Genomic DNA, 26,363 nt, shown 5'->3' on the forward strand with positions numbered 1-26,363 from the left:
CCACTTAGACTGCTGGTGATTAACCGACAGCACGAGATGACGTACTATGCTTCATGGCGTGTCATCCGCCCTGATGCCACCTACTCCAACCAGGGGCCCTCTCCAAGGTACCACCCAGTCACAGCAAAGGCCACCTGGCAGGAGTCCCGATGCCTCAGGGTGACGGGCATCTACTCCTTGACATACGTGGGGAGTTAACGGCACAGCTACAAAGTCCATTATCACTGACAGCGCAGAAAGTGATACTGCACAGAAGATGGAGAAAAACACATCCAGGAGGGTGACCTCACCCAACAGCTGGAGAATGAGTGGAAGCGCAGATCCACAATGACGAAGAGTGCGAGAGGTCTCAGTGCATGATGGACACTACGCACCATGTAAGACACGCTTCCCCAATTGGCTAGCTCTTTGGGAAAATTTTGAAAAATGGAGGTAAAACCCTATAGGGGACCATCACATAAAGGCCAAAATGTGAGAGACTCCTTTTAGTTGCCTCTTATGACAGGCCGGAAGACCTCCGATCTATTCCAAGCCTCGGACTCACAGGGTGGGATACACACTGATTGCAGGGTACACTTCCCAGTGAAACATGTGGACGATGACTCGGGTAACACAGAGGACAACGGTCCACTCTCCCATGGAGGACTGTATGGAGATGGCAGGAGGATGCAGTCGGCTCGCATCTGACAACTAACGATCAGCTGATTGCAAAATGTTAGCCAAGTTCATGTGCTGACTGCAAGTAGTGTTGGCAATTGACTGCTCTTTGTAAGGCACAGACGTTCCATGCACTAAACTTTTCTTTTTTAGTTTTGCTCAGTAGTTGTTGAAGACTGTGTGGTTGATACTGATATCACTTAAATTAACATTTTTTTTCTTTTACTGTGTTGCATGTACACCACATTATGTCATTAGAAATAAAGAGTTGAGTTCAACTGTGCATGCAGTCTTCTTCCATGTATGAACACGATGTTGGTTCGACAGCCAGTAGTTTTAGAATGTGCTGATGGTAAAGGGTTAAAGAGCCTCTGCTCACATTTTTAGTCTAATGCAGTTGAGTGCCAACCATACTATCACCCTAATTGCCAACATAAATTTACACACAAATGATGAACAGCTTCCGAGAGATGTCTAAGGAAGTATCCAAGAAGATTCAAAAGAGACTATTAACACTCATACCTCCTCATTCCCCCGACCCTCACCCCATCCACAATCTTAGATGACTTCCTTATTTGCGAAATGCCCATTTAAAAAAAGCTTTAAATTGTAATCTCGCAATTCATAAGGCCTCAACCTATATTAATCTCCTCCTCCCACCTGTCTGTTCCCATGTCCTTCCATTCCAATAAACTTATTTCCAATTGCTATTTAATGCTTCTTTCTTCATCTCATCTACTCTCACTAGCACATGTCCTCGCCTTGTTCATGTCATTGAGCTTGGATAATGTAAGAGTACGAGTGAGAGGTGGTGCTTTGGTAAGATGAGCTACCATGTTTCAGATGTTGTTTACATTCCTATGTGTCACTCAACACCTCCACTTACAGTAATAATTATCTTACATTTTTCAATCCTTCAATTAGGACCTGAGTAGTCAAGAAAAATGTAAAGAGGAAATGTGATACTTAAAATTGGGAAAAACACTGATACAAGGACTTTGGCATAAAAACAAAAATATTATATAATGCGACGGAAAAACGGGGAATCGATAATGAAAAATACGTAATTGTGAGAAAACCTGATACTTTACAAAGGGTACTATTACTTTCAACATTAAGAGTTTCTGCAGATAATGCAGTTATCTATGAGGAACTCATATTTAGTAATTATCAAAAAGAATGTTGTACGGCTGTCAGCTGCTAAGATAACCTTTGTTACTGCAGCTAAGAAAATCTTTATTATTACGACAATAATGATTTTCACAGACTCTGACATCTGAAAAACATGATTCAGAATGTTTATACCACAAAGCTTTACTTGACTTTCAAATTTACACATCCATTGCCGGGAAATATGCATTCTTTAATCAAAATTAACGGTATGTCACTTTACAGGTTAGTTGCTCAAGGATAAACAGAAATTCACATTTTCAAAAGTGTGAAAAGGAAATCAAGAGCACAGTAATGAAAGAACCAAGGTCAAAAGAAATACACCTATCATTTCAAACTCTTTCTCAACATGTTGGTATATAATAACATCATGAAACTGCTTGGCAATGTAAATCATGCACTAAAAACACTGTGGCTGCTATGACAGGACACGGAACATCCACTAAAAATGGTGGACGCATACAGACTTCTGTCAGTTAGAGACTAGGCAGCCCAGAGGTGAATCAACTGTGGATTACCTTAAAATAAAAGATGATGTGGCACCAGAAAGAACTGTTGAGAAAAGTAATCAACTTGGTACGCAGAGGGACAGTACAGGAGAAAAAACTGAGGAGCAAATAAAGATTAAAATATGTAAAATATTAATGAGGATGTCATTTAGAGAGAGAAGACAAACAAGGAGCTACAATGTTTACTGACGGCAGAGTTACATTATCAACGGATCTAACAGCACCATGTCAGTCATAACTGAGTAAGGTCAGTGGATTTCACATATAATATGCAACAAGTAATTTATCAACAAAATAATCAATGTTTGAAGATATAACATAATTGGACAGATAAGAAAATCTACTCAACACACACATACACTGATGGAAAAAAAAAAGGAATCGCAATGCCAAAAAGGGATTGTGCGACACGCGCGAAAGTTGATAGGCATGTTTCTACGTATGAAAGATGATGTCTATTCAGATTTTGTGTCAGTCACATAAGAGTTGTACTAGGGGTGCCACTATGAAGATGCAGGTCAAGTTTGCTTTAAATACACATTATAACAGTCATGACCATTACTTACCTCCAAAGTGGATATGGTGAGTTGATATTCATCAAGAGTGCCTTTAAGGCTACAAAGAAGCCATTATCGACACCTCACCGAGTTTGAACGAGCTCAAGCACTAGAGGTGTTCCTTCTACAAAACTGCAGAAAGACTTGGAATGTATCCCGTGTATATGACTGCTAGTAGCAGTAGTTATTGGAATGTTCAGTCGCAAGAAGACCAGGGTCCAGATGGCCACATAGCACACTATCAAGAGGAAAGACCACGTGTTTGGTAGATGACTCCGGCACATTGTACTGCATGCTTAGCAGCAATTAGAGCAGCAGTTGGCACCGCAGTTACACAATAAACTGTTACAAATTGGTTACTTCAAGGACAGCTCAGAGCCAGATGCTCTATAGCGTGAATTCCACTGACCCCAAGTTACTGCCACTTGCGTTTTCAGTATTGTCAAGCAAGAGTTCATTGGGGGACAGGGGACAGGGGAGGGGTGGGGAGGGGAGGGGTGGGGAGGGGAGGGGAGGGGAGGGGAGGGCAGGGCAGGGCAGGGCAGGGCAGGGCAGGGCAGGGCAGGGCAGGGCAGGGCAGGGGTTTGGGGGGAGGGTGGGAGTGGGGCGGAAGGTTGTTGTGTTGACTGGGAGGTGGCCAGCTGAGTGCCTGCAACAAACCTGTGTACTTGCTAGACACAATGGACCTACACTTGGAGTTGTGGTCTGGGATGAGATTTCGTACGACAGCAGGATCACTCTCATGGTTTATTCCATGCACCCTGGCTGCAAATTTACTTGTAAACCTGGTGATTGAATCTGGTGTGCTGCTGTTCATGAACAGCTTACCATGAGGTGTTTTGCAATAAGATAATGCTTGCCCACATACCATTGTTGTAACCTATACATTAAGAAATTTCTCTTCTTCGGAAATACTTTATTTGCCATTGCCAGTCTCAATTTCACATCCTCTCTACTTTAACAATCATCAGTTATTTTGTTACCCAAATCGCAACACTCATCTACTACCTTCGGTGTCTCCTTTGCTAATCTAATTCCTCAGATCACTTGATTTAATTTGACTGCATTCCATTTTCCTCAATTTGCTTTTGTTGATCTTATATCCTCCGTTCAACTGCTCTTCCAATTCCTTTGTCATCTCTGGGTGAATAACAATGTCATCGGCAAACCTCAAAGTTTTTATTTCTTCTCCAAATTTTTCTTTGGTTTCCTTTTTTGCTTGCTCAATGTTTAGACTGAATAACATTGGCGATGGGCTATAACCCTTTCTCACTATCTTCTCAACCACTGCTTCCTTTTCAAGCCCCTCGACTCTTATAACTGCCATCTGGTTTCTGTACAAGTTGTAAATAGCCTTCACTCCCTGTATTTTAACCCTGCTATCTTAAACATTTCAAAGAGAGTATTCCAATCAACACTGTCAAAAACTTTCTCTAAGTCTACAAATGCTATAAATGTAGGGTTGCCTTTCCTTGTCCTATTTCCTAAAACAAGTCATGGGGTCAGTATTGCCTCATATGTTACTATGTTTGCCCAGAATACAATTCAGGATATTATGTGTTGCCAATATACACTGCCTATCTATGCCCATTCCTCTAGTGATAATTTGGTGGTATTCACACCAATGTAGAAAACCAGACAGCGTTCACAGACAGCTGATACGTAGTATATGTCATTTCACAGGTGGCTCTCCGTTTGATAACATAAGTCTTGTCAATTACAGAGCTGGTAAAGGTGATGGTAGGAGAGTGCATGTGGCAAGTCTTACAGTGGGAATAGTTACGGAGCTAGGAGCCATAGGGTAGTGGAATGGATGCAGGGTCACAAATTAGCCAAATGGATGCAGAAATAGCATACAGTCTGACCAGGATGTTTTGGAGATGTAGGAGGTGGGGGATGGGGGAGATATCTATTCTATGTGAGGTAGACAAAATGTCAGACAGCATGGGTCTCATTTCAGTGCACAATTTAGGACGCCAGAGCCTTGTCAAAGTAGGTAATTAATACATTCAAGACAAGCATAGTACTGCATGTCAAGATGTGTACTCTTATCTTTCACAGACAATTATGAAATTTCAGGCAAATAATAATAAAGAACAAGACAGTGAATAAGAGTGTGTAGAATAAAAATAATGAAAACTTCCACACACAATTCACATTCACTTACAGGAACCACCAACTGACATGGAAAGAGCACACTGAGTAAATGGTCAAAAAATTAAGTTCAACTGTGTTTGACTTGACAGTTTCCTTTCACTGGTATGGAAAGGTCAGACAAAATACTTATACATCCCCACTCCTGTTTCATGAGAAATAATTCTCTGAGGTACATATAACAGATATCAATTCCTTTCATCCAGAAAGATATCTTCATTGGTAGTTTGCAGAAACCATAACCTGACTATAGTATTCAGAGCCATGACACAGGATTGAAGCACAATTTCGTCAAAGACTGTCAAGAAATAGGCACTGGCTAATCCCAGTTCTTCCTGAAGAGCTTCTAGCTCACCACATTCCCCACTGTGTATGTGCTTGCAGTTGCTTGCCAAGTGTGGCAGGCTGCATGTAGGCAACACTGTCATCTGTCAATTGCAAAATTCAGCCTGCAAAAAAGAAATTTGCAGGAATTTAATAATAACCAAAACTTACATTGAACCAAACATTTTTATAATTCCCCTAACATAGAATGTAGCCATCTATGTAATTTGCGGCCCTTATAAATTGGAGTTTGTTCTGTAATGTGACTTGTCTAGACAAAGGTGAAATATTTTCCCCAGAAGTATCGATTTTACAACAGCATTTGTAAGACACAGCATGATTTATCACAGCAACTTGACTCAGCTATAAACAAGCTTTAGCAACAGCTTTTTTTCTGTGAGTATCAGTTCATGGGGGTTCACAATGAATCTTATATGGTGATTAGGTTAATATGTGGTGTGTCTAAAAAGTTCGCTGAATGCTATCGGGTAACATACAAAACAAGATACAAACAAATGTTCTTTATTACCCTTCAAAATAGTTGCCACTCGCTACAGCATACTTTTGATAACGTTCGTACAGCTTTTGAAACTGTCAGCAAATGCCAGCTGTGGAATCAATCACAGAATGGCTGTCACATGACCTTTGATGGTATTCATGTCCACACAACGTTCACCTTTCACAGCTGCCTTCAAGCGGGGAAATAGAAAGAAGTCTGCAGAAGCCCGATCAGGGGGGCACGGAGGGTGTTCAAGAAAAGTTATCATCACTGTGCCAGGAATTCCCACACCCGGATCGCACAGTGTGCAGGGGCATTGTCATGGAGGAACAACCATTTTCCAATGCTGTGCAACTCTGGTCAAACCCGCCGGATACACTGTCCCAATTGGTTCAGAATGGGCTGGTAAAATGCAGCAGTAATGGTTTGACCTGCAAGAACAAATTTCTTGTGGATGATGTCTTTGTTGTCAAAGAAGGTGGTCAACAGTGTTTTCACCTTGGATTTTTGCAGACGGCCTTTTTTTTTTTCAGTGTGCGGGGAAGACGGTGAACACCATGACATCAACTGCCGTTTTGATTCCGGATCAAACTGGCAGGATCAGATCTGATCTCCCATGACGGTGGTGTTCAGAAGCAATAGTTCCTGTCACACATGGAAATGAAATCACCAGAAGTTTCAACCCGTTTTGTCTTCTGCTCGCCTGTGAGCTTGTGCAACACAAATCGGGAGCAGATCTTCCATTTACCCAAATCATGCCGGATGATGGTGTGCTAATGCCCAATTCCTCTGCAATCAATCTGAGAGTCTGTCACCGATCTGGTGCTAGCATTTGTCACACTTTCTCGATCTTTTCTGGGGTTCTGCTTGTCGATGGCCAACCTGAACTTGGCTCATCCTCAGTTGTTTCCTCCCCTTCACAGAAGCATTTAAACTATTCGTAAACAGACTAAAACTGTGTGCCCGACCGAGACTCTAACTCGGGACCTTTGCCTTTCGCGGGCAAGTGCTCTACCATCTGAGCTACCGAAGCACGACTCACGCCCGGTACTCACAGCTTTACTTCTGCCAGTATCTCGCAGAAGAGCTTCTGTAAAGTTTGGAAGGTAGGAGACGAGATACTGGCAGAAGTAAAGCTGTGAGTACCGGGCGTGAGTCGTGCTTCGGTAGCTCAGATGGTAGAGCACTTGCCCGCGAAAGGCAAAGGTCCCGAGTTTGAGTCTCGGTCGGGGGCACAGTTTTAATCTGCCAGGAAGTTTCATATCAGCGCACACTCCGCTGCAGAGTGAGAATCTCATTCTATTCGTAAACACATTTTCTGCTAACAACTTCGCTCCCGTACACCTGCATCAACATTCCATGTGTCTCCGTTGCAGTCTTCCCCACTTTGTAGCAGAACTTGACGTCTACACGTTGCTCCATTGCGCTGTGACACTTTCTCTCACACTGACTACATTAAAATGGTCACATCATTGCATGCCGTGTATCTATTCCCCTGAAGTCTCTGAAGACTCATGCGCATGCACACACACATGCGTCAGGTTGCCGTTCAGATACGACACCATCCACCGAACTTTTTAGACATACCACACATGTACGACATAGCACAGTACTGTGCAACAAGGATGTGTTTTCTCAGTTGCAGCTGATCTATTTTATGTCCTCAAAAGATTTGTTAATTTGTGTGAATGGAAAAAATACTGCTGGGGAGAGTCCTGGGACATCAATTCCAAGACTGATGTCCCAGATATCTTTAAATTACTTCCAAAATGACTGCAATGACAATGTTAGAATAATTACAGCACATTCACAGAGGCATTTAAGTAGTCAACCATCTTTGTCATCCGTTTGAAGTATTAAGCATCACCAAGTGCAGTGCAAGAAAGTAATACCCAAAGCACACTGGACAGACTTGTTTGCAGCAACCAAGGAATCTGTGTAGTTTCAATTCTCAATCCTCAAATTAACCACCAAAGGTTTAAATATGAATGTCTCCAGATGTTACAAAAATTGACACAATGACATGTGCAATTTCAATAACCATTTAGCACAGTCTACAAGCAACAGTCATGTCATTACCTAACACTAAGTGGGGAAGGGAGGATGGTGGGGGTGGGGAAAGGGGGGGGGGGGAGCTGAACAGGAATCAAGGCCAGCCCCATAGACAGTTATTCAAGTGCTGGTATTGATGTTAAAATTATGTTTGCACAGTCTGGCAATAAAGAATTATAGATGTCCACTACTTCCTCGCAAGCCAAGCACCAATGATCAAAATCCACCATTACTTCAACCAGTGCCATCAGTGCAACATGATGCTGCAATAAAATGTTTGGGCAAATCTGGCTAAGATGGCAGTGCAAAGAAGTACAATTTTCAGAAATGTGTGTCATTCGCTAAGGTTTACTTTCACAGTAGCAAGTCTGCACTAATTTTTAGTTTCCATGTGTACTGTTAATGAAATCTGAGATATGATGCAAGTAGCGAACACAATATTGAAGTAAACACTGGCCATTCTGTAACCCTATCTGAGAGGTCACACTGTGCATTGCAACATTATACCCACTTACAATTGCAGTATTGACAACCAGGGAGCTGTGCCCCTTCCAAGGTTTTAGGAATAGGTCTACAAAAATGTGTAAAGAATTTGAATCTATGTTCCCCCATTGTTATTTAATGAGTTAGTAACACCAGAAAAAGCATAACATAATCACGCCTAGAACACTACTATTAATCACTAACATGACAATGAATATTTGAGTAATTTGACACAAATGAGCTGTGGCATGGTTGCGAATGTGCACAGAACACCATATCCATTTTGTTGCTGAAGCTTGTTACCTTATTTTCTACCATAATATTTTTTTTATTTGCTTTTATGTTTGTGGAAAAAGGGTATTAGGGATGCATCCGATTCCACATGTCTGCTTTGAGCCAGGATGTCATCAATATTGCAGAAATGCCTACTTCCAGTATATACAATACGGCAACAATTTACATAACTGCACACATGAACAAAAATAAAAATGACATGAAAGTATTTCACTTCAACAATGAAACAAAACAGGACAATTGTGGGAAACAGAGGGATTAGGCCAGGAAAAAAAACCTCTCAACATTTGACATATCATTACAATCACAAAAACCACACAGTAATCAAACATTTTACTTGACCTATAGACTCAAAAGAAGTCCTTGAAAACAAAAAACCAACACACTCAAATCCGAAATGTGAAAGCACAAAATTTCCTTCACCTACACAGCTCAAACAAAGCCCTCAATACAAATAAAACATATGAGTAACACAAACTTCAGACAACCTGTATGGCACGCAAGCAATCAACAACACCAAAACCACAACAGCTCAAAAACCCGTCAACCCCATATTCACAAGATCAATTAAAGTACAACCAAATACCACAAAACCAAAACAGAAAACACATCTAAATTATGTAATAAAATGAAGCAAAAAAATGTTACTTCCCCACAAAAGTCTTTGACAAAACACCTAGGTTGGCCAACCCCACCCTCCAAAACACACACACACACACACACACACACACACACACACACACACAAAATACTTCAAAAACACACCAGCACCCATAAACTGATGCTAACACATCTTCAACCACTCCTAAACAAAAAAACCAACAAAAAACAGAATCATACACACCTTTCAAAGAAATAAAACCAACTAAATCAGTCATCTAAAAACCTCTAAATACACCTCACCCATCCATAACCTGCCCCATCAAGCCCACAAACCACACCCACATCCCCCTTTCCTGAAACTCATCCTCCTCAACTCATGACCCTCGGCGTATACATCCTCCACACTATTCTCAAAAATAAAATAAATAAATAACTCACAGGGACACACTTCTGCCAGCAATACTCATCTATAACCGGGCCGCTGAAACATGTCACTTCAAGGTCACTCCCCAAGTGCCGTAGAGTTAGTAATATAACTAACAAAACAAATGAGGAACGCGAGGCGCCGTGTCTTCTGAACCAATAAAAGCACCAAACAAAAGCTGGTTCCGGTGTCAAAGCAACCATGTTGCCCGGCTTCTGTGTAAACATTGTATGTTCATGTGCGAACACCTGCTGTTAGGTTGTGTTACTGCCTTGACCACAGTTTTTGTTTGTTAAACAGTGTCACCAAAATGATGTCGTTCACCAAGTGCCATTAAATAGTGAGGCTTTTAAATAGTGAGGCTTTGGAATTGCTACAAAAGACGTATGAGTTTTATGAGCAAGAAAAACAATTTGTTTCTGTTCATGGGCATGCGTCGATTCCCGCCGATAAAGTTTTAGAGCGTACCTCGAAAACTCTAGGACTCAGTGAAAGAATAGTCATAAGGAAAGGGGTGCTACTGCAAGACAGTGAAGAAAACAGTGTGGAAGAAAGCCCCTGTGGGAGAAACAGTGTGTTTTTAAGTACTCTAGGAAAGAAAAAAAAAAAAAGCAGCCTCATCCTGTTCAAGATATTGATTCTTTCCAATCTGATGCAATTTGTCAGCATGTATACGGATACTATAAAAGGAAAGAATACCCCACAATAGCAAAGCTGCTAATTTCTTTAACAGAAAGTGAACTTTTATCAGCGGGGGAAAACGTCACTTAAGATGATATTAAAAAGTGTGGGCTTCCATTTTAAAAATTTAGATGGACGAAAATTGTCACTTGAAAAAGCTCATCTCATTGCAGCTCGTACCATTTTCTTACACAAAATTGTAGGAAAGGACATACACTCAGGAAAGGACAGACACTCAGACATATGGTTAGACGAAACCTGGGTCAATGCTAGAGAATCAGTTGAGAAATGCTGGACAGATGATATTCCAAATACCAGCGGTCATCAGCAAACAGGAAGAGGATCCAGATTAATTGTGGCCCATGGAGGATCTTCAAACGGCTTTGTGCCTGTAGGACTTCTAGTTTTTCGATCGAAAAAAGACCAGTGACTATCATGAGGATATGGACCACCCAGGGTTTCTACTGTGGTTTAAAAATTTGTTGCTCCAGTTCAGTGTACCGACAATGTTTGTGATGGACAATGCACCATACCATTCCACAATTTTAGATAAAACTCCCACTGCTAGTAACCATAAAGAAACTACGGTGCAGTGGTTTCAGGTGAGACACACTGCTGCGGACATGAGAATTATAAGGCTGCTGTTATACTCGCTCGTAAAACAAAATAAGCCTGTGGCACCTAAATACATTGTAGATGAAATTGCAAGTGAAACACACAGTTTCTCCCACAGGGGCTCTCTTCCACACTGTTTATTTCACTGTCTTGTAAGTCTTGAAGTAACACCCCTTTCCTTATAACTGTCATTTGAATCCAATTGAATTGGTTTGGAGTGAAGTCAATGTGTACATTAGAAGTAACAACAAGACTTTTACTACAACAGAAGTGGAAAGACTGCTACGTGAAGGTCTTGCTACTGTAGATGCTACCTCATGGAGGAAAAAAAGTAGACAACGTTTTTAAACTCATTAGAGAAACACAGACTATAGATGGCATTATAAATGAAAATGAAAAATTAATGATTTCTCTTAATGGTGGTGGTGATGATGGTGAAGATGACGGTTTTGGCACCAATTCCAATGATAGTGAATGAGAACTGGATGGAATTGTGCCATTGACATCGTAAATGTATACAGAATTAATTCTTTCTCTCTGCAATCAGGTAGGTTATGCATGTTTTGCTTTATTTCTTTCTATGAGTGTGGAAAGTGTGTTCTTTGGTACGCTTGGGTTTACATTATTATACAATGTTTTATGTGCAGGTAACAATTTGGAACGATTTTTCATAGATATTGTCATTAACTTTGGGTGTTTTTATTTTCCGGTTTCATATACTATCAAACACAGTCTCCGTCGTCGTCCTCTTCATTGTTAGAAAAATGTACTTTGCTGCACTTACGTATAAACGTTGATTGTAGCTTATATTTACGAAACGTACTTGAGAGTTGTGGGCATGTTGCAACATCGCAATCGCAGTATAGCCAACCACACACGAGCTGTCAAGTAACATGTTTCACTGCCCCAGGTATAAATGGGAGTGTAGGTTGGAAGATTTAACTGCTCCACAAAACTCCTCTATGGTATTAGAGGAATCCCCAATGTCATAATTCTTAAACTGAATTGTATGGTTAACCAACCAGTAAGTGCTCATTTTACCTCTTCCCTAATCCCTGTAAGACAAAAATGCATCTGACGTAAGGTGCTACCCTCCTCAATACATCCCTCAACAAGCCCCAGAAGTTCCGTCTGATTACAATTACACAAAACTCTGAACTCTTCAATTTCAATTACGGCATCTGGCCCACACAACTTCTCCCTATACTTAACATACCTGGCTACAAAAAGAAAACAGATATAACACAGTTTTCGCACTCCCTTCAGTCTCATGGCTCAAAAACTTAAAGAAGGACTTCAACCAAAATAATAAGTAAGCAACACAATACCCCTCTTTACCAACCTACATTTCTCAAACCAGATACCATGCCGAATTGGTCGCCAGATGATATCATGACTACACCTCGACATGTGTAGGACCCTGGTTGAGACGATGGAACTCTCATGAACTTTACGCACTGCCAAAAGGCATGGCAACTAAGATATACTGTTATTAACCTAAAAAGCTGGTCCATAACATATTGTTACCCAAAGCAGTACGTAGTGAAAATTTAGTAAACTTATGGGTCATATCCACCTCTAACAAAACACTACAAAAATTAAAATTCATTCTGCATGAAAAACATAAAAACAATTACAAAAAAAAAAAAAAGGAATCAGATGCATAAACCACAGAAACCAATAAATCTTAATAACTCACTGAAAAGAAAGCACAGGTTTTCAAATCCATCTTACCACATACATTGCAAAGACGCAAATGAACACATGTTATCACACTGAATACCAAGACTTAAATGAACCAAATATCACATGTTGCACAAACAACTCCACGTGTCAACATCTGCCACCAGAACACACCGTCAAATACAACATGTCATCTATAAACATGAACCGACTCAAAAACATCATGCCACAGTGAAGTCACACACCACAACACCATCACACCATGAGTCAAAGCAGATGGGTAGACTCTGATGCTGCCAATGACCCACCAAAGCTCAACACACTGTCCTGATCAACAAATAAAACATATCAAATACACACGTACTATGGATTTTCCACTAGAGCGTAACTGAAAATCCATTACAATAGTTCAAAAAATGTACAAACACAGTAGTTTGATTTATTGCCGAACACCATCCACATAATGCCAATATAGTTATCACCTCCAGTTGGTTCATCATGCCAAAGTACAATGACCTAACATCTATCACAATTGAAGTTAAGTTTTATGTTCTGCCAAATCAACACAGCTACTATCTAACTATAATTCTTGAAAATCTAGACAACCATGTATGTGCGTTTCTAGTAGGAAGTAAACAGTAGGTCTGTCTGTAAAGCTCAACAAATACACTGCCTGACAACCTACATTTGACCAGAGATCGATGGCAATAGGCTTCGCATTTTGGTCTTCAGTTACTAGAGTCCTTTTATACTCCCTCACAAGTTTCTTTTGGTAACCACAGGCAAGAAGCATGAAACTCCTACGGAGCTCTGGATTGAAACTGAGTCACATAAAACTTCCGGATGGATTAAAACTATGTGCCACATCAGGATTTGAACTGAGAATGTTGCCTTTTGTGGTCTATGCTGGGGTCAATTGAAGCATCCGATTCCAACCATCTGCTTTGACCCATGACGTAATGACATCATTATGGGACGAAATTTTTGAGTTGGTTGTTTTTGCAGATATGTTTGTCGTATTTGATGGTGTCCTGGATTGTGGAAATGTTTTCAGTGCGTGATTAGGGTTTTTTGTTTTATTTATTTATTTTTTTGTTGTTGTTGTTTAAGTGTTTGGCATTTTATTTAGGGCTGATTAGTTTGGTGTGTAGAAAGAAGTCTAATTTTCTTTATTGCTTTTTGTTAGGTATAGGTGTGTTTGCTTTTTTGTTAGGTATGGGTGTGCCGAGTATGTTAGGTGTCACATTTGTGGTGTGGCATTGTCCGTGCGCGTGCGCTTGTGTGTAGGTGTTGTTGGTTTTTTTTTTTTTTTCTTTCTTTTCCAAATTACTGTATATTTAGCTTGCCCCCAACCCAAGCCTCTTATTTTCCACAGTTGTCCCATTAGTTTCATTTTATTTTTTGAGTGAAACATTACTCAGTCATTTTTATTTTTGTTCGTGATTGTCGGCACGTGTCTGTAGATACATCATTGTTGTTATTTTGCATATGCTGGAAGTAGCCTTTCCGCCATGTTGAAAATGTCATGGGTCAAAGGAGACGGCTGGAATATGACGCTTCTGTAATGCCCAAAGCTGTTACTGCGCTACCCTTGCATAACTCACAACCTGCCCTCACAGCTTACTTCCACCAGTACCTCTCAACTACCTTCCAAACTTCACAGAAATACTGCTGAACATCATATGGAATTATAACAATTCTGGAAGCAACGATACTGAAGAAGAATATCTTAGACAGAGTCCAGATCATTGTTTCTACAATGAATCTTTCACTCTACAACACAATGTGTGTTGTTAAACTTCCTGGTGTGTGCCAGATTTGGAATAAAACACAGGACTCTATGTCTTCTTGGTTGGTTGGTTGATTTGGAGGATGAGACCAAACGGCAAGGTCATTGGTCCCATGAGATTAGGGAAGGAAGTCAGCCGTGCCCTTTCCAAGGAACCATCCCAGCATTTGCCTGTAGCGATTTAGTGAAATCATGAAAATCCTAAATCAGGATGCAGGACATGGATTTAAACATGGGTTGTTTTGGGGGAAGAGACCAAACAACAAGGTCATCGGTCTCATGAGAATAGGGAAGGAAGTCGGCCGTGCCCTTTGAAAGGAACCATCCCAGCATTTGCCTGGAGCGATTTAGGGAAATCACGGAAAACCTAAATCAGGACGGCCGGACGCGAGATTGAACCGTCGTCCTCCCGAATGCGAGTCCAGTGTGCTACCACTGCGCCACCTCGCTCGGTGGGATTTAAACAGTCTTTCTCCTGAATGTGAGTCCAGTGTGCTCACCTCTGCACCACCTCACCCAGTCTCTACCTTTTATGAGTGCACATTTTTAATCTGCCAGGAAGTTTGAGAATAGCACACATTTCACTACAGAGTGAGAAATACACTATAAAACAATTATTTTGACCACTGCTAAGCCAGACCTCCACACTATTTCATCAGGAGTGCTCTGAACTTCTGAAGAGTTTGGAAGGTAAATGAAAAGTAGTACCGTAACAAAAGTGAAGCTGTGAGAATGAGTCATATTCCCTGCCTGGATACCTCAGATTCTCTCTCTCTCTCTCTTCCCTCCCCCCCCCCCCCTCAGTTAACGAGTATGCTGGAAATATAATAGGCCTATGCAAAACAATTACATTTGTATCCAAATGGCAGCTACCCTATGCAAGGCACCAGCCACACGAGTGAAAGACCAGACCATATAGGAGCATTTTGACTGACTTGGACGAAATTTAACAGTGTTGAAAAGACTCTACAAACTAACCACTCGAGAAATGGTAATCTTTGTATTACTCACCACACAAGGAAATTTCCAAGGGATGGTATATCTTCACAAACGATGGATATTGCAACAGAAAGTAATAACAATGAATATCTAACTCTCAAATCGAAAATTTCTAGACTACCATAAAAATGCTAACATGAGAAAAAACAGACCAAGAAAAGATTATAGTGACAGTTGCAGAAATGTCGGAGATTAGTTATCAATGTGATACTGTGCCAGTAAACTGATGACACCATTAACATTAAAGAAATATAAACCAGCCCTAAGAAACAACTAACGGTTGACATCACCAACAACACAAAAACATTATCAAAACACGTTACACAACAGGACCTGCAATGGCACAGATAAAAGTCGCATTTTTCAATATGGCACGGATGTAAACCTTGGGCTTCACTATCAGTGAATTTCTTACCACACCAAATTTTCTGCTTTCACATACATTGGCTCCTCCAATTTGCAATCAAACTGTCACCTAGACCTCAGTCTGCACTAAAGATATGACACCACTACTAAAATTTAAGGGGGTGGGTGGAGAGAAATGAATAATTCTCTAACATCTGTAATATGACTGAAATCAGATGAGATGTCTTTCAGAATAAGGCATTCTTTACGAGATTTTTTCCCCTGACAGAAAGATTGCAACTGAATCTCAACCATATGCATTTATAGTATGGTACACACTTTATAAACAAGAATTTATTTAACTCACAAACACACCTACAACAATTTTTTTTCAACGGGCAGCACACCACACAAGTGCTGATGTAACAATATGTACAGCATATTTCTCTACACTTAAGTGTGCGTGTGGAAGAAGAAAACCAGGAAGCACTTCATCTGTCGGTTTTACTGTAACAAACGACTGTTCACTTTTGTTTTCTTCCCACACGAGGCGTGTTTCACATCGCGTTCTTTTGCAGCAACTGAGCAAATCTATTGGTTATTAGTAATGACACATCGATAAATCTATCCACACAGTTCGCAATGCAGGTCTCCGTTTTGCTGTCGAGCTTGGTTCCTGGTTTTTCAACGCACTTTTCCCAGCAAATGTCATTGAATTCGTGGATCTGTAAGAAAAAATATCGTGTTAAAAAAAACTATTATATATTATTGTATTCACTGTGGTTAGAACAGTCTATCACGTAAGAACAAAAGCAGGTTATGAATGGCGCACCTGAGCATTAAATTGAGCTTTTTGCTTCTCAATCAGCAAAAATTCTTGGAGGTCACTATCGCCGTCTTTGCTCGACGACGAGCTTGAAAAGCTAGAATCATCTGATGAAAACGACATATTCTCTCTTGAACACGTCGGTATTAAATACGAATAAAACAAAATTAATTTTTAATTTAAGTCCGTAAACAGAAAACACTTTAACCTCTCACGTGTGTTCCCAAAGATGAACAAATATATCTGTGGACACAGATAAAATGGAATTGTTGAAACTTTGTTTCGAAAGTCTTTAACAATCCTTGGATATTGTATAACTCCTACATGGGGCTTTCGACATGTATTTTAGGTTATTTAGAAAAATTGACTCTGGAGAACGCCAATACATAAAGACCCGAATTTCTAGCTTGGAAACTTTTTTTCTTATATTCTAAACTAAAGCTTTCGACCTCTCGCCTATAGAAATTGGTCGATAGCTATATCGCCAAGACAGGTATCGAGTTATTGCTAAAATATCGATACATCTAGTGGGATGTGTATGCGATTAGTAATATCGATATATGTGACGAGTTGTATATGCGATTAGTACGGTGTGTCGCCGCTAGGATACCGGTGAAATGCGTCACACAGCGCTTGACTTCTATAACAAGTGCTACTGAACCAAAACAAACGATTTCAAGGTCGCGCAGCAGCCAGCTGATTCAGTGCTGGCCATTGTGCATCGCCAGCTGCGAGAAGACAGCGTCTGCTCCAGAAAAATGACATCTCCGAAACAAGTGGTAAGTGATTCGCAAATTTCTTTGACGGAGTGCGCAATAATATAAAATGTGAGATGTATTTTAGAAATATGGTGACTGATGGAAGAAAGAAAAAATTAATGTTCTAATGACGACAAATCTGCATCGTAGTTTTGCAGAGATGTGGTACAATGCATCGGGCGTTTCTTTGTTAGATGCGCGCAAAATTAGGAATGGAGGATCGCCTTCGAAATTCACTTGTGATTATTCCGTAAATAATACTTGCATATCTGTTTACCACTGTAAAATTCAACTGCAGTCACATTTTCACCCTCTGTATTACGATTAGAGGAAGGGAGCCAGTCAGTAACTCAGCGGACCCAAGTGTAAGTGAATGATCCGACTTCGTCTCCTTCATTTTGGACATCATTCTCCTCGATAATAAATGTTTGATGATCATCACGGAGATTTTGTAATATTTGCAGTTTTGGATATGCTATGCTGCTTTGTGTTGCGCCACTTTTTTGGACGGAACATACCTCTTAGCATTGGAGACGTTTGTGATAAAAAAAAAATACGTTAACAGTAACGGTGTCAGTAATTATGACTTTGTAAGATATTTACAATGGAGTGAGAGGAAACAACAAATATTTATGTTCATGGAAAGGTGAATTATTCATACTAAAGACACTGTAATTACCTGGAATCTCGAGAGCGAAATTTGACAGGAACGTACAAGATTTGAAGAATTTTTGTGCGCTTGGTTTGTATGCGCAAAGGCAGTGAAGTTAAGCGTTTATGATTGAAGAGTTCTGATTATTGATGCATGTCAGTTGCAATGTTCATGTTTATTATAAAAAATCGGAAGCAATGAAACTATCAATAAAGGATTTCTTGTTGAAGAAATGATTTCTTTATAGCCTGACTGTGATAAATACCATCTCGGACCTTTTAAGTCGCCTTCTCGCTTTCATGGAAAAGGAGAGTAGCACTTCATTGAATTTCTCTTCCTGTCTGAGCAATGAATCTGTCTAATAAGACAATAAACCTCGGAAGACTACTATCTACAATACGTTTTCAGGCAGTTTAAGATGTTTATTTTCCCCACACCTTTCACTTCGTGCACCCGAATCATTGAGGTTTGAAGGGATGCAGCTATCATTGTTAATTAATACTCCATAGTAAAAACAATTTGTGAAGTGTTCGTACTTAGAGTTTGAGCGTTGTTTAGTGCAAGTGTATTAAAAAAATTACGGAAAACTGAGTATCCACCGATGGACAACAGTTTATTTTCTAAACACTGAATCAACGTGCAGATGACAGTCATTCTTTAGTTTAGCACAGTTTTCACAATATTGTTCGCATGAAAAATATTCTATTCGTCACAAACGAGTATTTCGTACGGTTGAGGCTGTACGATTTTTGTTTTTGCATATGTTCGACATGGAGTATACTTCTTGTGTTTAATACTGCTGTTTATTCGAAGGATAGAAACATTTCGCGTGCAACAAAGGAAAAGCGAGCGTCATTCGCTGCACAGCTGCTGGCAGAAACTTATCGCAAGCGTTTGCTACGGCCTTGGTCCACTGCGTCGTTATTAGCGAACAGCTTTATCCTAGAAAAGTTTTGAGATCAGCCCTTCAATCGATGAATTTTAAAGCTACTTTGAGGAGAACTGTCGGTACGCACCCATCGTTTTGAAGTGTCTGACAGGAGAATACATGCCCAAGATACGTTGCAAAAGGTGTAAAGCACATCAATCTCCAAATTAATAAAGACAGTTTTACAGACTATCCTTAACGGGCCCTGCGGTAGCAATGCGATGGATTAGTGGTATATTCCCAGATGAGTCGTGTGACACTGGTTCTTGAAACTTTGTAAACTGCCATTCACGGGATACTCGGAGTTCATGTTCAAGCGTTTGCCAGTTCAGGTTTTTCAGTGTCTCCTTGACGCTCTCCTGTAGGACAAACCTGTGACCACTAGTACGGCCCTTCTCTGTATACTATAAATCCCGGATCTGTTACTAGTCCACACGTTTATGCATTATATTGTAAACACTTTGCAGACGTAATCCATTTTCCAAGTATTTTCGTGCCCTATCCACGACAAGCTCTGTTATACACTCATGCTCATAAATTAAGGATAATTACAGAATGTGGTGCCACACAACGTGACACTACACAAAACTAGCGCTAATAGCATAGGCACATAGGGAACACACACGACACAGATCTGTAAGTCCACGGTATTGGTGATAAGTTGAGAAAACCGTCCCGAAACACATGTGCTACAAAACGCCACTGTTTCCTGCGCATGTACCCCGATATCAATATGGGATATGATCACCATGCACACGTACACAGGCCGCACAACGGGTTGGCATACTCTGGATCAGATGGTAGAATAGCTGCCTCCCATTCTTGCTCCAGTGCCTGTCGGAGCTCCTAAAGTGTCGTAGGGGTTTGAAGACGTGCAGCGATACATTCACCGAGAGCATCTCAGACGTACTCGATGGGGTTTAGGTCTGGAGAACGGGCTGGCCACTCCATTCGCCCGATATCTTCTGTTTCAAGGTACTCCTCCACGATGACAGCTCGGTGGGACCGTGCGTTATCATCCATCAGGAAGAAGGTGGGACCCACTGCACCCCTGAAAAGGCGGATATACTGGTGCAAAATGACGTCCCGATACACCTGACCTGTTACAGTCCCTCAGTCAAAGATATGCAGGGGTGTACGTGCACCAGTCATAATCCCACCACATCATCAAACCACGACCTCCATTCAGGTCCCTTTCAAGGACGTTGAGGGGGTTGGTATCTGGTTCCTGGATCACGCCAGATGAAAACCCGGCGAGAATCACTGTTCAGACTATACCTGGACTCGACCGTGAACATAACCTGGGACCACTGTTCCAATGACCATGTACTGTGCTCTTGACACCTGGCTTTATGGGCTCTCCTGTGACCAAGGGGTCAGTGGAATGCACCTTGCAGATCTCCGGGCGAATAAACCATGTCTGTTCAGTCGTCTGTAGACTGTGTGTCTGGAGGAAACTGTTCCAGTGGCTGCGGTATGGTCCCGAGCAAGGATACCTGCAGTACTCCGTGGCGTCTGCGGGCACTGATGGTGAGATATCGGTCTTCTTGTGGTGTTGTACACTCAGGACGTCCCATACTGTAGCATCTGGACATGTTTCCTGTGTGCTGGAATCGTTGCCATAATCACACTTTGTGGCACACGGAAGGCACGTGATAGGACCTGCTGTGTTTGACCAGCCTGCAGTCGCCGTAGTATTCTATCCCTCATAATGTCATTAATATGTGTTCTTTGAGCCATTTTCAACACACAGTCACCACTGGCACGTCTGAAAACGTCTGCAGACTTACTCCTACACCGTACTGTGACGTGCACCAACACACCTCTGCGTGTGTGGACTGCTGCCAGCGCCACCGTGCGACGACCGCAGGTCAAATGCACCGCATGGTCATACCCCGAGGTGATTTCCACAGCTTTTCTCCATTTACTTTATGGAAAGCTTACACAGTCTAGGCATAATAAATGTGTCTCTATTGAAGTCTGTGATTCTCAATTATTTGTGTTACAGCGAACGTATAATCTCTGCACGATCTACCTTTCTTAATGACCGTTAGGTCTTCCAGCAGTATTTCGTGAACAGTTACTACTAATCTGTGTTAATATTTTAGAATATATTTTATGTCCAGTATTTAGCAAGGAGATGCCCCTACAGTTTTCGCAGTTACTTCTGTCTCCTCTCTTGGAAATGTGTATTGTTGTAGCTAATTTCCAGTCCTCTAGAATTTGCATACTTATCCAGCATCTGTTAATATAGTTGAGAAATCTGGACTCCTGTGTGGGAGATGCATAATTAATTAGTTCTCTGTTAAGTCCATCACTGCCCGCTGTTTTTTGTGTTTATAATATTACATCTTGCACTTTTATCTACTGTCGTATCTTCCTCTTCTTCGCCCCTATCATTTCCGTTGAGATTTTTAAACTGCCGAAAAACATTCAACGCACTCAAGTATAAGGTCATTTCATTAGCAAGTAATATGACAGGTATTTCATAATTGTAGAAAAATGTGATAACAAATTCAGACCTGTAAAACAATGGTGCCCGGAATATGGTGCTCACCAAGTCTAAGCCGCACACGTCTTCGTTCATCATTCGCATACCGACAGAACCCACTGCCGTCACTGAAGACGACAAAGCGCGTTTTATCCCCGGTCGACTCTTTCACTGCATCAGAGTATCTGTGTGTGCCATTGTCGTGGTATCAGCGATAGTTGTCCAGAGGGATACGTAATCTTCGTGCTGCTCCAAGCAGACAGTTCCCAGCGGACTCTGGTGACAAGCAGGTGCGACGTGTCTTCATATGTCGTCCCTGGATGACGTTAAATCGGCCAACGCTGCTCCAACAATGCATCCATCTTGATGTGCGGCTACAACTACGCGAACGTTCAGAACCTGGTCCACAGTTGTGGGAATGTTCCACAGACCATTTCTGAAAGCAGCGACATATTGCCGATGTATAGTGCCCTATATGTGCAGAGATTCTTTGATGCGTCCATCTAGCTACCTGCCGTCCCACCAAGCGACCCAGTTCTTTGGCTGCAGTTCTTCAGCAGGAGTACGTACACGTCAGTGGGGATTTGTTGTAGCCTGTAATGAATGTTGTATTCACTGGTTACCTCTGAACTCAGTCTACAGAGGAGAAACGGAGGGAGCACAGACAAGTCTCCTGAGCGCCAAAGGATCGTCGATAACCATGACAAATGAATCACCAGCACAATACTTAAGTATACACATTATGCCCTGGTGCCACTGAACGGAGACTTCAATAGAAACAAGTATAACTTCAGGCGTGCCCCAGGGCAGCGTAATAGGTCCGCTGCTTTTTACGATTTACATAAACGATCTGGTTGATGGTATTGACAGCGCTATTAGACTGTTTGCCGATGATGCTGTAGTCTACAGAAAAGTAGTATCACACGAAAGTTGTGAACAAATCAATGATGATTTGCAGAAAATAAATGCGTGGTGTAATGACTGGCAGTCATCTCTCTATATTAGTAAGTGTAACCTACTGCGTATAACAAGGCGAAAATTCCCATTAGTGTACGAATACAAAATAAATGCCCAGTCTTTAGAAGTGGTAACATCCGCAAGTACCTGGGTGTGACTATTCGAAATGATCTCGAATGGAATGATCAGATTACACAAGTAATGGGCGAGGCGAACTCTAGATTGCGGTTTATTGGTAGAACCCTGAAGCGGCGCAGTCCTTCAGCAGAGGGAATTGCTTAAAATACGTTAGTTCGTCCAGTTTTAGAGTATTGTTCGTCTGTATGGGACCCTTACCAGTTGGGTCTGATTCGAGAGATTGAGAACGTCCAAACAAGAGCGGCAAGGTTCGTGACTGGTACATTTAGCCACCGCGAGAGCGTTACAAATCTCATTGAAAGTTTGAAGTGGGACACACTTGCAGATAAACGACCCGCTAAACGGAAGGGGCTGCTCACTAAAATCCGAAATCATATCTTCGCCGATGATGTAGAGCATATATTATTGCCACCAACTTTCAAATCGCGCAATGATCGCCATCCAAAGATAAGGGAAATTAGAGCTCGTACTGAGACGTTCAGACAGTCGTTTTCCCCCCACACAATCCGCGAGTGGAACAGGGGAGGGGGAGGGGGGGAAGGAGGAATATAACTTTGGCGCGAATTGTGCCTTCAGCAAACACCAGTTGGTGGCTAGCGGAGTATACATGTAGATGCAGGATGTTACATCTTTATCCAGCAGTTTGGCCATCGTTTCTTATAATAGTCGAGGCACCGTGTCTTATTTATCATTTCTATTCTTGTATCATCTTTTGTAATATATTCGACTTCATCACTTTATAAACAAAATTTTGTCAACCATGCGCCGCAGTGTACTAGGTCCGTTCCAAACATTTCGGAACATTAGTAATTTCGCCCCAATAATGTGTTGGAGCGAAATGCCATTAGCATCTCTGCACACGCCTCTGTTTAATGTATAACTGCCGGAAGTTTCAGTGTTGTAGAAATGGTTCAAATGGCTCCGAGCACTATGGGACTGAACATCTGTGGTCATCAGTCCCCTAGAACTTAGAACTACTTAAACCTAACTAACCTAAGGACATCACACACATCCATGCCCGAGGCAGGATTCGAACCTGCGACCGTAGCAGTCGCGCGGTTCCGGACTGCGCGCCTAGAACCGCTAGACCACCGCGGCCGGCTAGTGTTGTATGTTAGTTATTGTTAAGTGCCGTATCGAGTAGAACGTTGTGTCGATAATTTCGAGATAGCAGAGTTAGAGGAGCAACGCGTCTGCATTACATTTTTCGTGAAATTCAAGAAAACCTTTACATAGACACACCAAATAATGGAAGGGGGTTACGGTGATGAGTGCTGAAGCCGCACTCGGTGTTACGAATGGTTAACACGGTTTAAAAACAGTCGGACGGACGTTAAAAGATGATCTCGATCAGGACGTCCTTCGACTTCTACCACCGATGCTCATGTCAGGAACGTCAACGAAATTGTGCGTGTCACTCGAAGACTGACTGTCCGAGAGATTGGAGAGGAATGTAACATTTCAGTTGGAACATGTCATAAAATGCTGACACAGCACCTTGGAATGCATTGTGTTGCCGCCAAGTTCGTCCAACACTCGTCAGTCATGACAAGAAAAACCTTTGCCTCGCAATTTTTGGAGAGCTTTTGAGTCACGCAAATGAGAAGGAGATGTTCCTTAAGAGACTCATAACTGGTCGTCAGACGTGGGTCTGCGGTTATGATGTTGAGAGAAAGGTTCAGTCTTCACAGTGCGTCGGGAAAGGTTCTCCAAGACGAAATCAAGCTCAGGTCAAATGTCAAAGCCATGCTGATAGTTTTCTTTGACTTTGAAGGGTTAAATGTTCAAATGTGTGTGAAATCTTATGGGACTTAACTGCTAAGGTCATGTCCCTAAGCTTACACACTACTTAACCTAAATTATCCTAAGGACAAACAGACACCCCCATGCCCGAGGGAAGACTCGAACCTCCGCCGGGACCAGTCGCACGGTCCATGGCTGCAGCGCCCCAGACCGCTCGGCTAATCCCGCGCGGCTTCAAGGGTTAGTTAATCATGAATTCGTACCACAAGGACAAACTGTTAATCGATGGTATCGGAACGTGTTGCGACGCCTGCGAGCAAATGTGAGAATGAAATGGGCTGAAATGTGGCGAGACAATTCATGAGTCTTGCCCCTTGATGACGCACCCGCACATTCGTCCCAGTTTGTGCGTGACTATTGCACAAAAAACGAAATCACTGTGCTGCCTCATCCTCCATATTCTCCAGACCTAGCCTCTGCGGCAATTTTTTTTATTTCCAAAGTTGGAAACCCCGTTACAAGGACGAAGATTTGCAACGATAAATAAATAAATGTCGTGTGACTAGGGCCTCCCGTCGGGTAGACCGTTCGCCGGGTGCAAGTCTTTCGATTTGACGCCACTTCGGCGACTTGCGCGTCGATGGGGATGGAATGATGATGATTAGGACTACACAACACCCAGTCCTTGAGCGGAGAAAAATCTCCAACCCAGCCGGGAATCGAACCCGGGCCCTTAGGATTGGCATTCTGCCGCGCTGACCACTCAGCTACCGGGGCGCACGTTGCAACGATGGACGAGGTAAAAGTGGTGGTGGTGGTGGTTAGTGTTTAACGTCTCGTCGACAACGAGGTCATTAGAGACGGAGCGCAAGCTCGGGTTAGGGAAGGATTGGGAAGGAAATCGGCCGTGCCCTTTCAAAGGAACCATCCCGGCATTTGCCTGAAACGATTTAGGGAAATCACGGAAAACCTAAATCAGGATGGCTGGAGACGGGATTGAACCGTCGGATGGACGAGGTAAAAGAAAATTCGCAGACTGCGCTTAGCGCCATCCAGCAAGAGGCTTACCAAGACCGGTCCCGGAAGTGGAAACGGCATTGGGAGCGGTGTATCAACTGTGGAGGAGACCACGCACAATAAGTAAAAGGTAAGCGTGGAAAAATTTTGTGGACAAAGTTACGGAATTTTTTCAACAGGCGTCGTATTGTGGTAAGTTGCACTGATGGCAACAGCGAACTGTAGCGGGAATTTGCCGCTCCGCACCTGCTGTGATGTGGGCAGACGGCGCTTCGTGGCGTAACCGCTAGCGGTCGGGCGTCGGTCACGGCCGGTGCGAGCGCACCAGCAGGGGGCCTTCCTTGTTTTCGCGCTGCCGTTGGGCGCCTGCCCGAATACACTGCGTGCACGTGCCGCGGCGGTGACGAAGCAGCTGCCTGCCGGCGTTTGTTTACGTCGCCGCATCGCGACCCAGTTATTGCCCGGCTCGATCCCTTCTAAACTTAGATTGTATGCTCGCACTGCTCCGCTCTGTGGCCGTAATTTGCAGCTGCGCACGGACGTATAGTTGCCTTCCATTAAAACAGCCCTTTAGGATCACAGATTTACTTCAAACTTTGTACGCCTTTCATAGGCCATTAAAACAACATAATGGGCAAGTAGTAAGGCGCACTTATCTGACAGTTCCGAGAAAATCGCAAGAGAAGTTCTACGCGTCTGTTTATGTAACTGATGTATCTTACAAAAGGCGACGTCTGTAGGAAGTTCAAATGGCTGTGAGCGCTATGGGACTTAACTTCTGAGGTCATCAGTCCCCTAAAACTTAGAACTACTTAAACCTAACTAACACACACATCCATGCCCGAGGCCGGATTCGAACCTGCGACCGTACGGTCGCGCGGTTCCAGACTGTAGGAAGTCATTGTGGTCAAGTGGATGAGGTCTTATGTTCGAATCCTGGAAAGGTCATATACTTTAGCCGGCACCGTAGCTCAACGTATTGAGTCAGAGCGCTGGCTGGTCTCTGTAATAAAAA

The 26,363-nt window shown here is 42.3% G+C and overlaps 2 protein-coding genes across 2 annotated transcripts in view; one reads left to right on the forward strand and one right to left on the reverse strand.

Moving 5' to 3' along the window:
* Positions 1-16,174: 16,174 nt before the first annotated feature.
* Positions 16,175-17,014, reverse strand: LOC126412376 (mitochondrial import inner membrane translocase subunit Tim8). The gene is made up of 2 exons (XM_050081947.1): positions 16,671-17,014; positions 16,175-16,563 (listed from the first exon to the last, which is right to left on the reverse strand). The coding sequence occupies exons 1-2, from the start codon at positions 16,785-16,787 to the stop codon at positions 16,396-16,398; spliced, it is 285 nt and encodes a 94-aa protein (XP_049937904.1). The 5' UTR covers positions 16,788-17,014; the 3' UTR covers positions 16,175-16,395.
* Positions 17,015-17,283: 269 nt separating this feature from the next.
* Positions 17,284-26,363, forward strand: part of LOC126412211 (lysoplasmalogenase-like protein TMEM86A) — a 466,801-nt gene continuing 457,721 nt past the window's right edge. Inside the window, exon 1 of the mRNA XM_050081694.1 lies at positions 17,284-17,443. Within this exon, the coding sequence (XP_049937651.1) occupies positions 17,423-17,443 (21 nt within the window). The 5' untranslated portion in view covers positions 17,284-17,422. The remainder of the gene's footprint in view (positions 17,444-26,363) is intronic.

This window comes from Schistocerca serialis, chromosome 7 (assembly GCF_023864345.2).
Source record: "Schistocerca serialis cubense isolate TAMUIC-IGC-003099 chromosome 7, iqSchSeri2.2, whole genome shotgun sequence".
Taxonomy (NCBI): Eukaryota; Metazoa; Arthropoda; class Insecta; order Orthoptera; family Acrididae; genus Schistocerca; species Schistocerca serialis.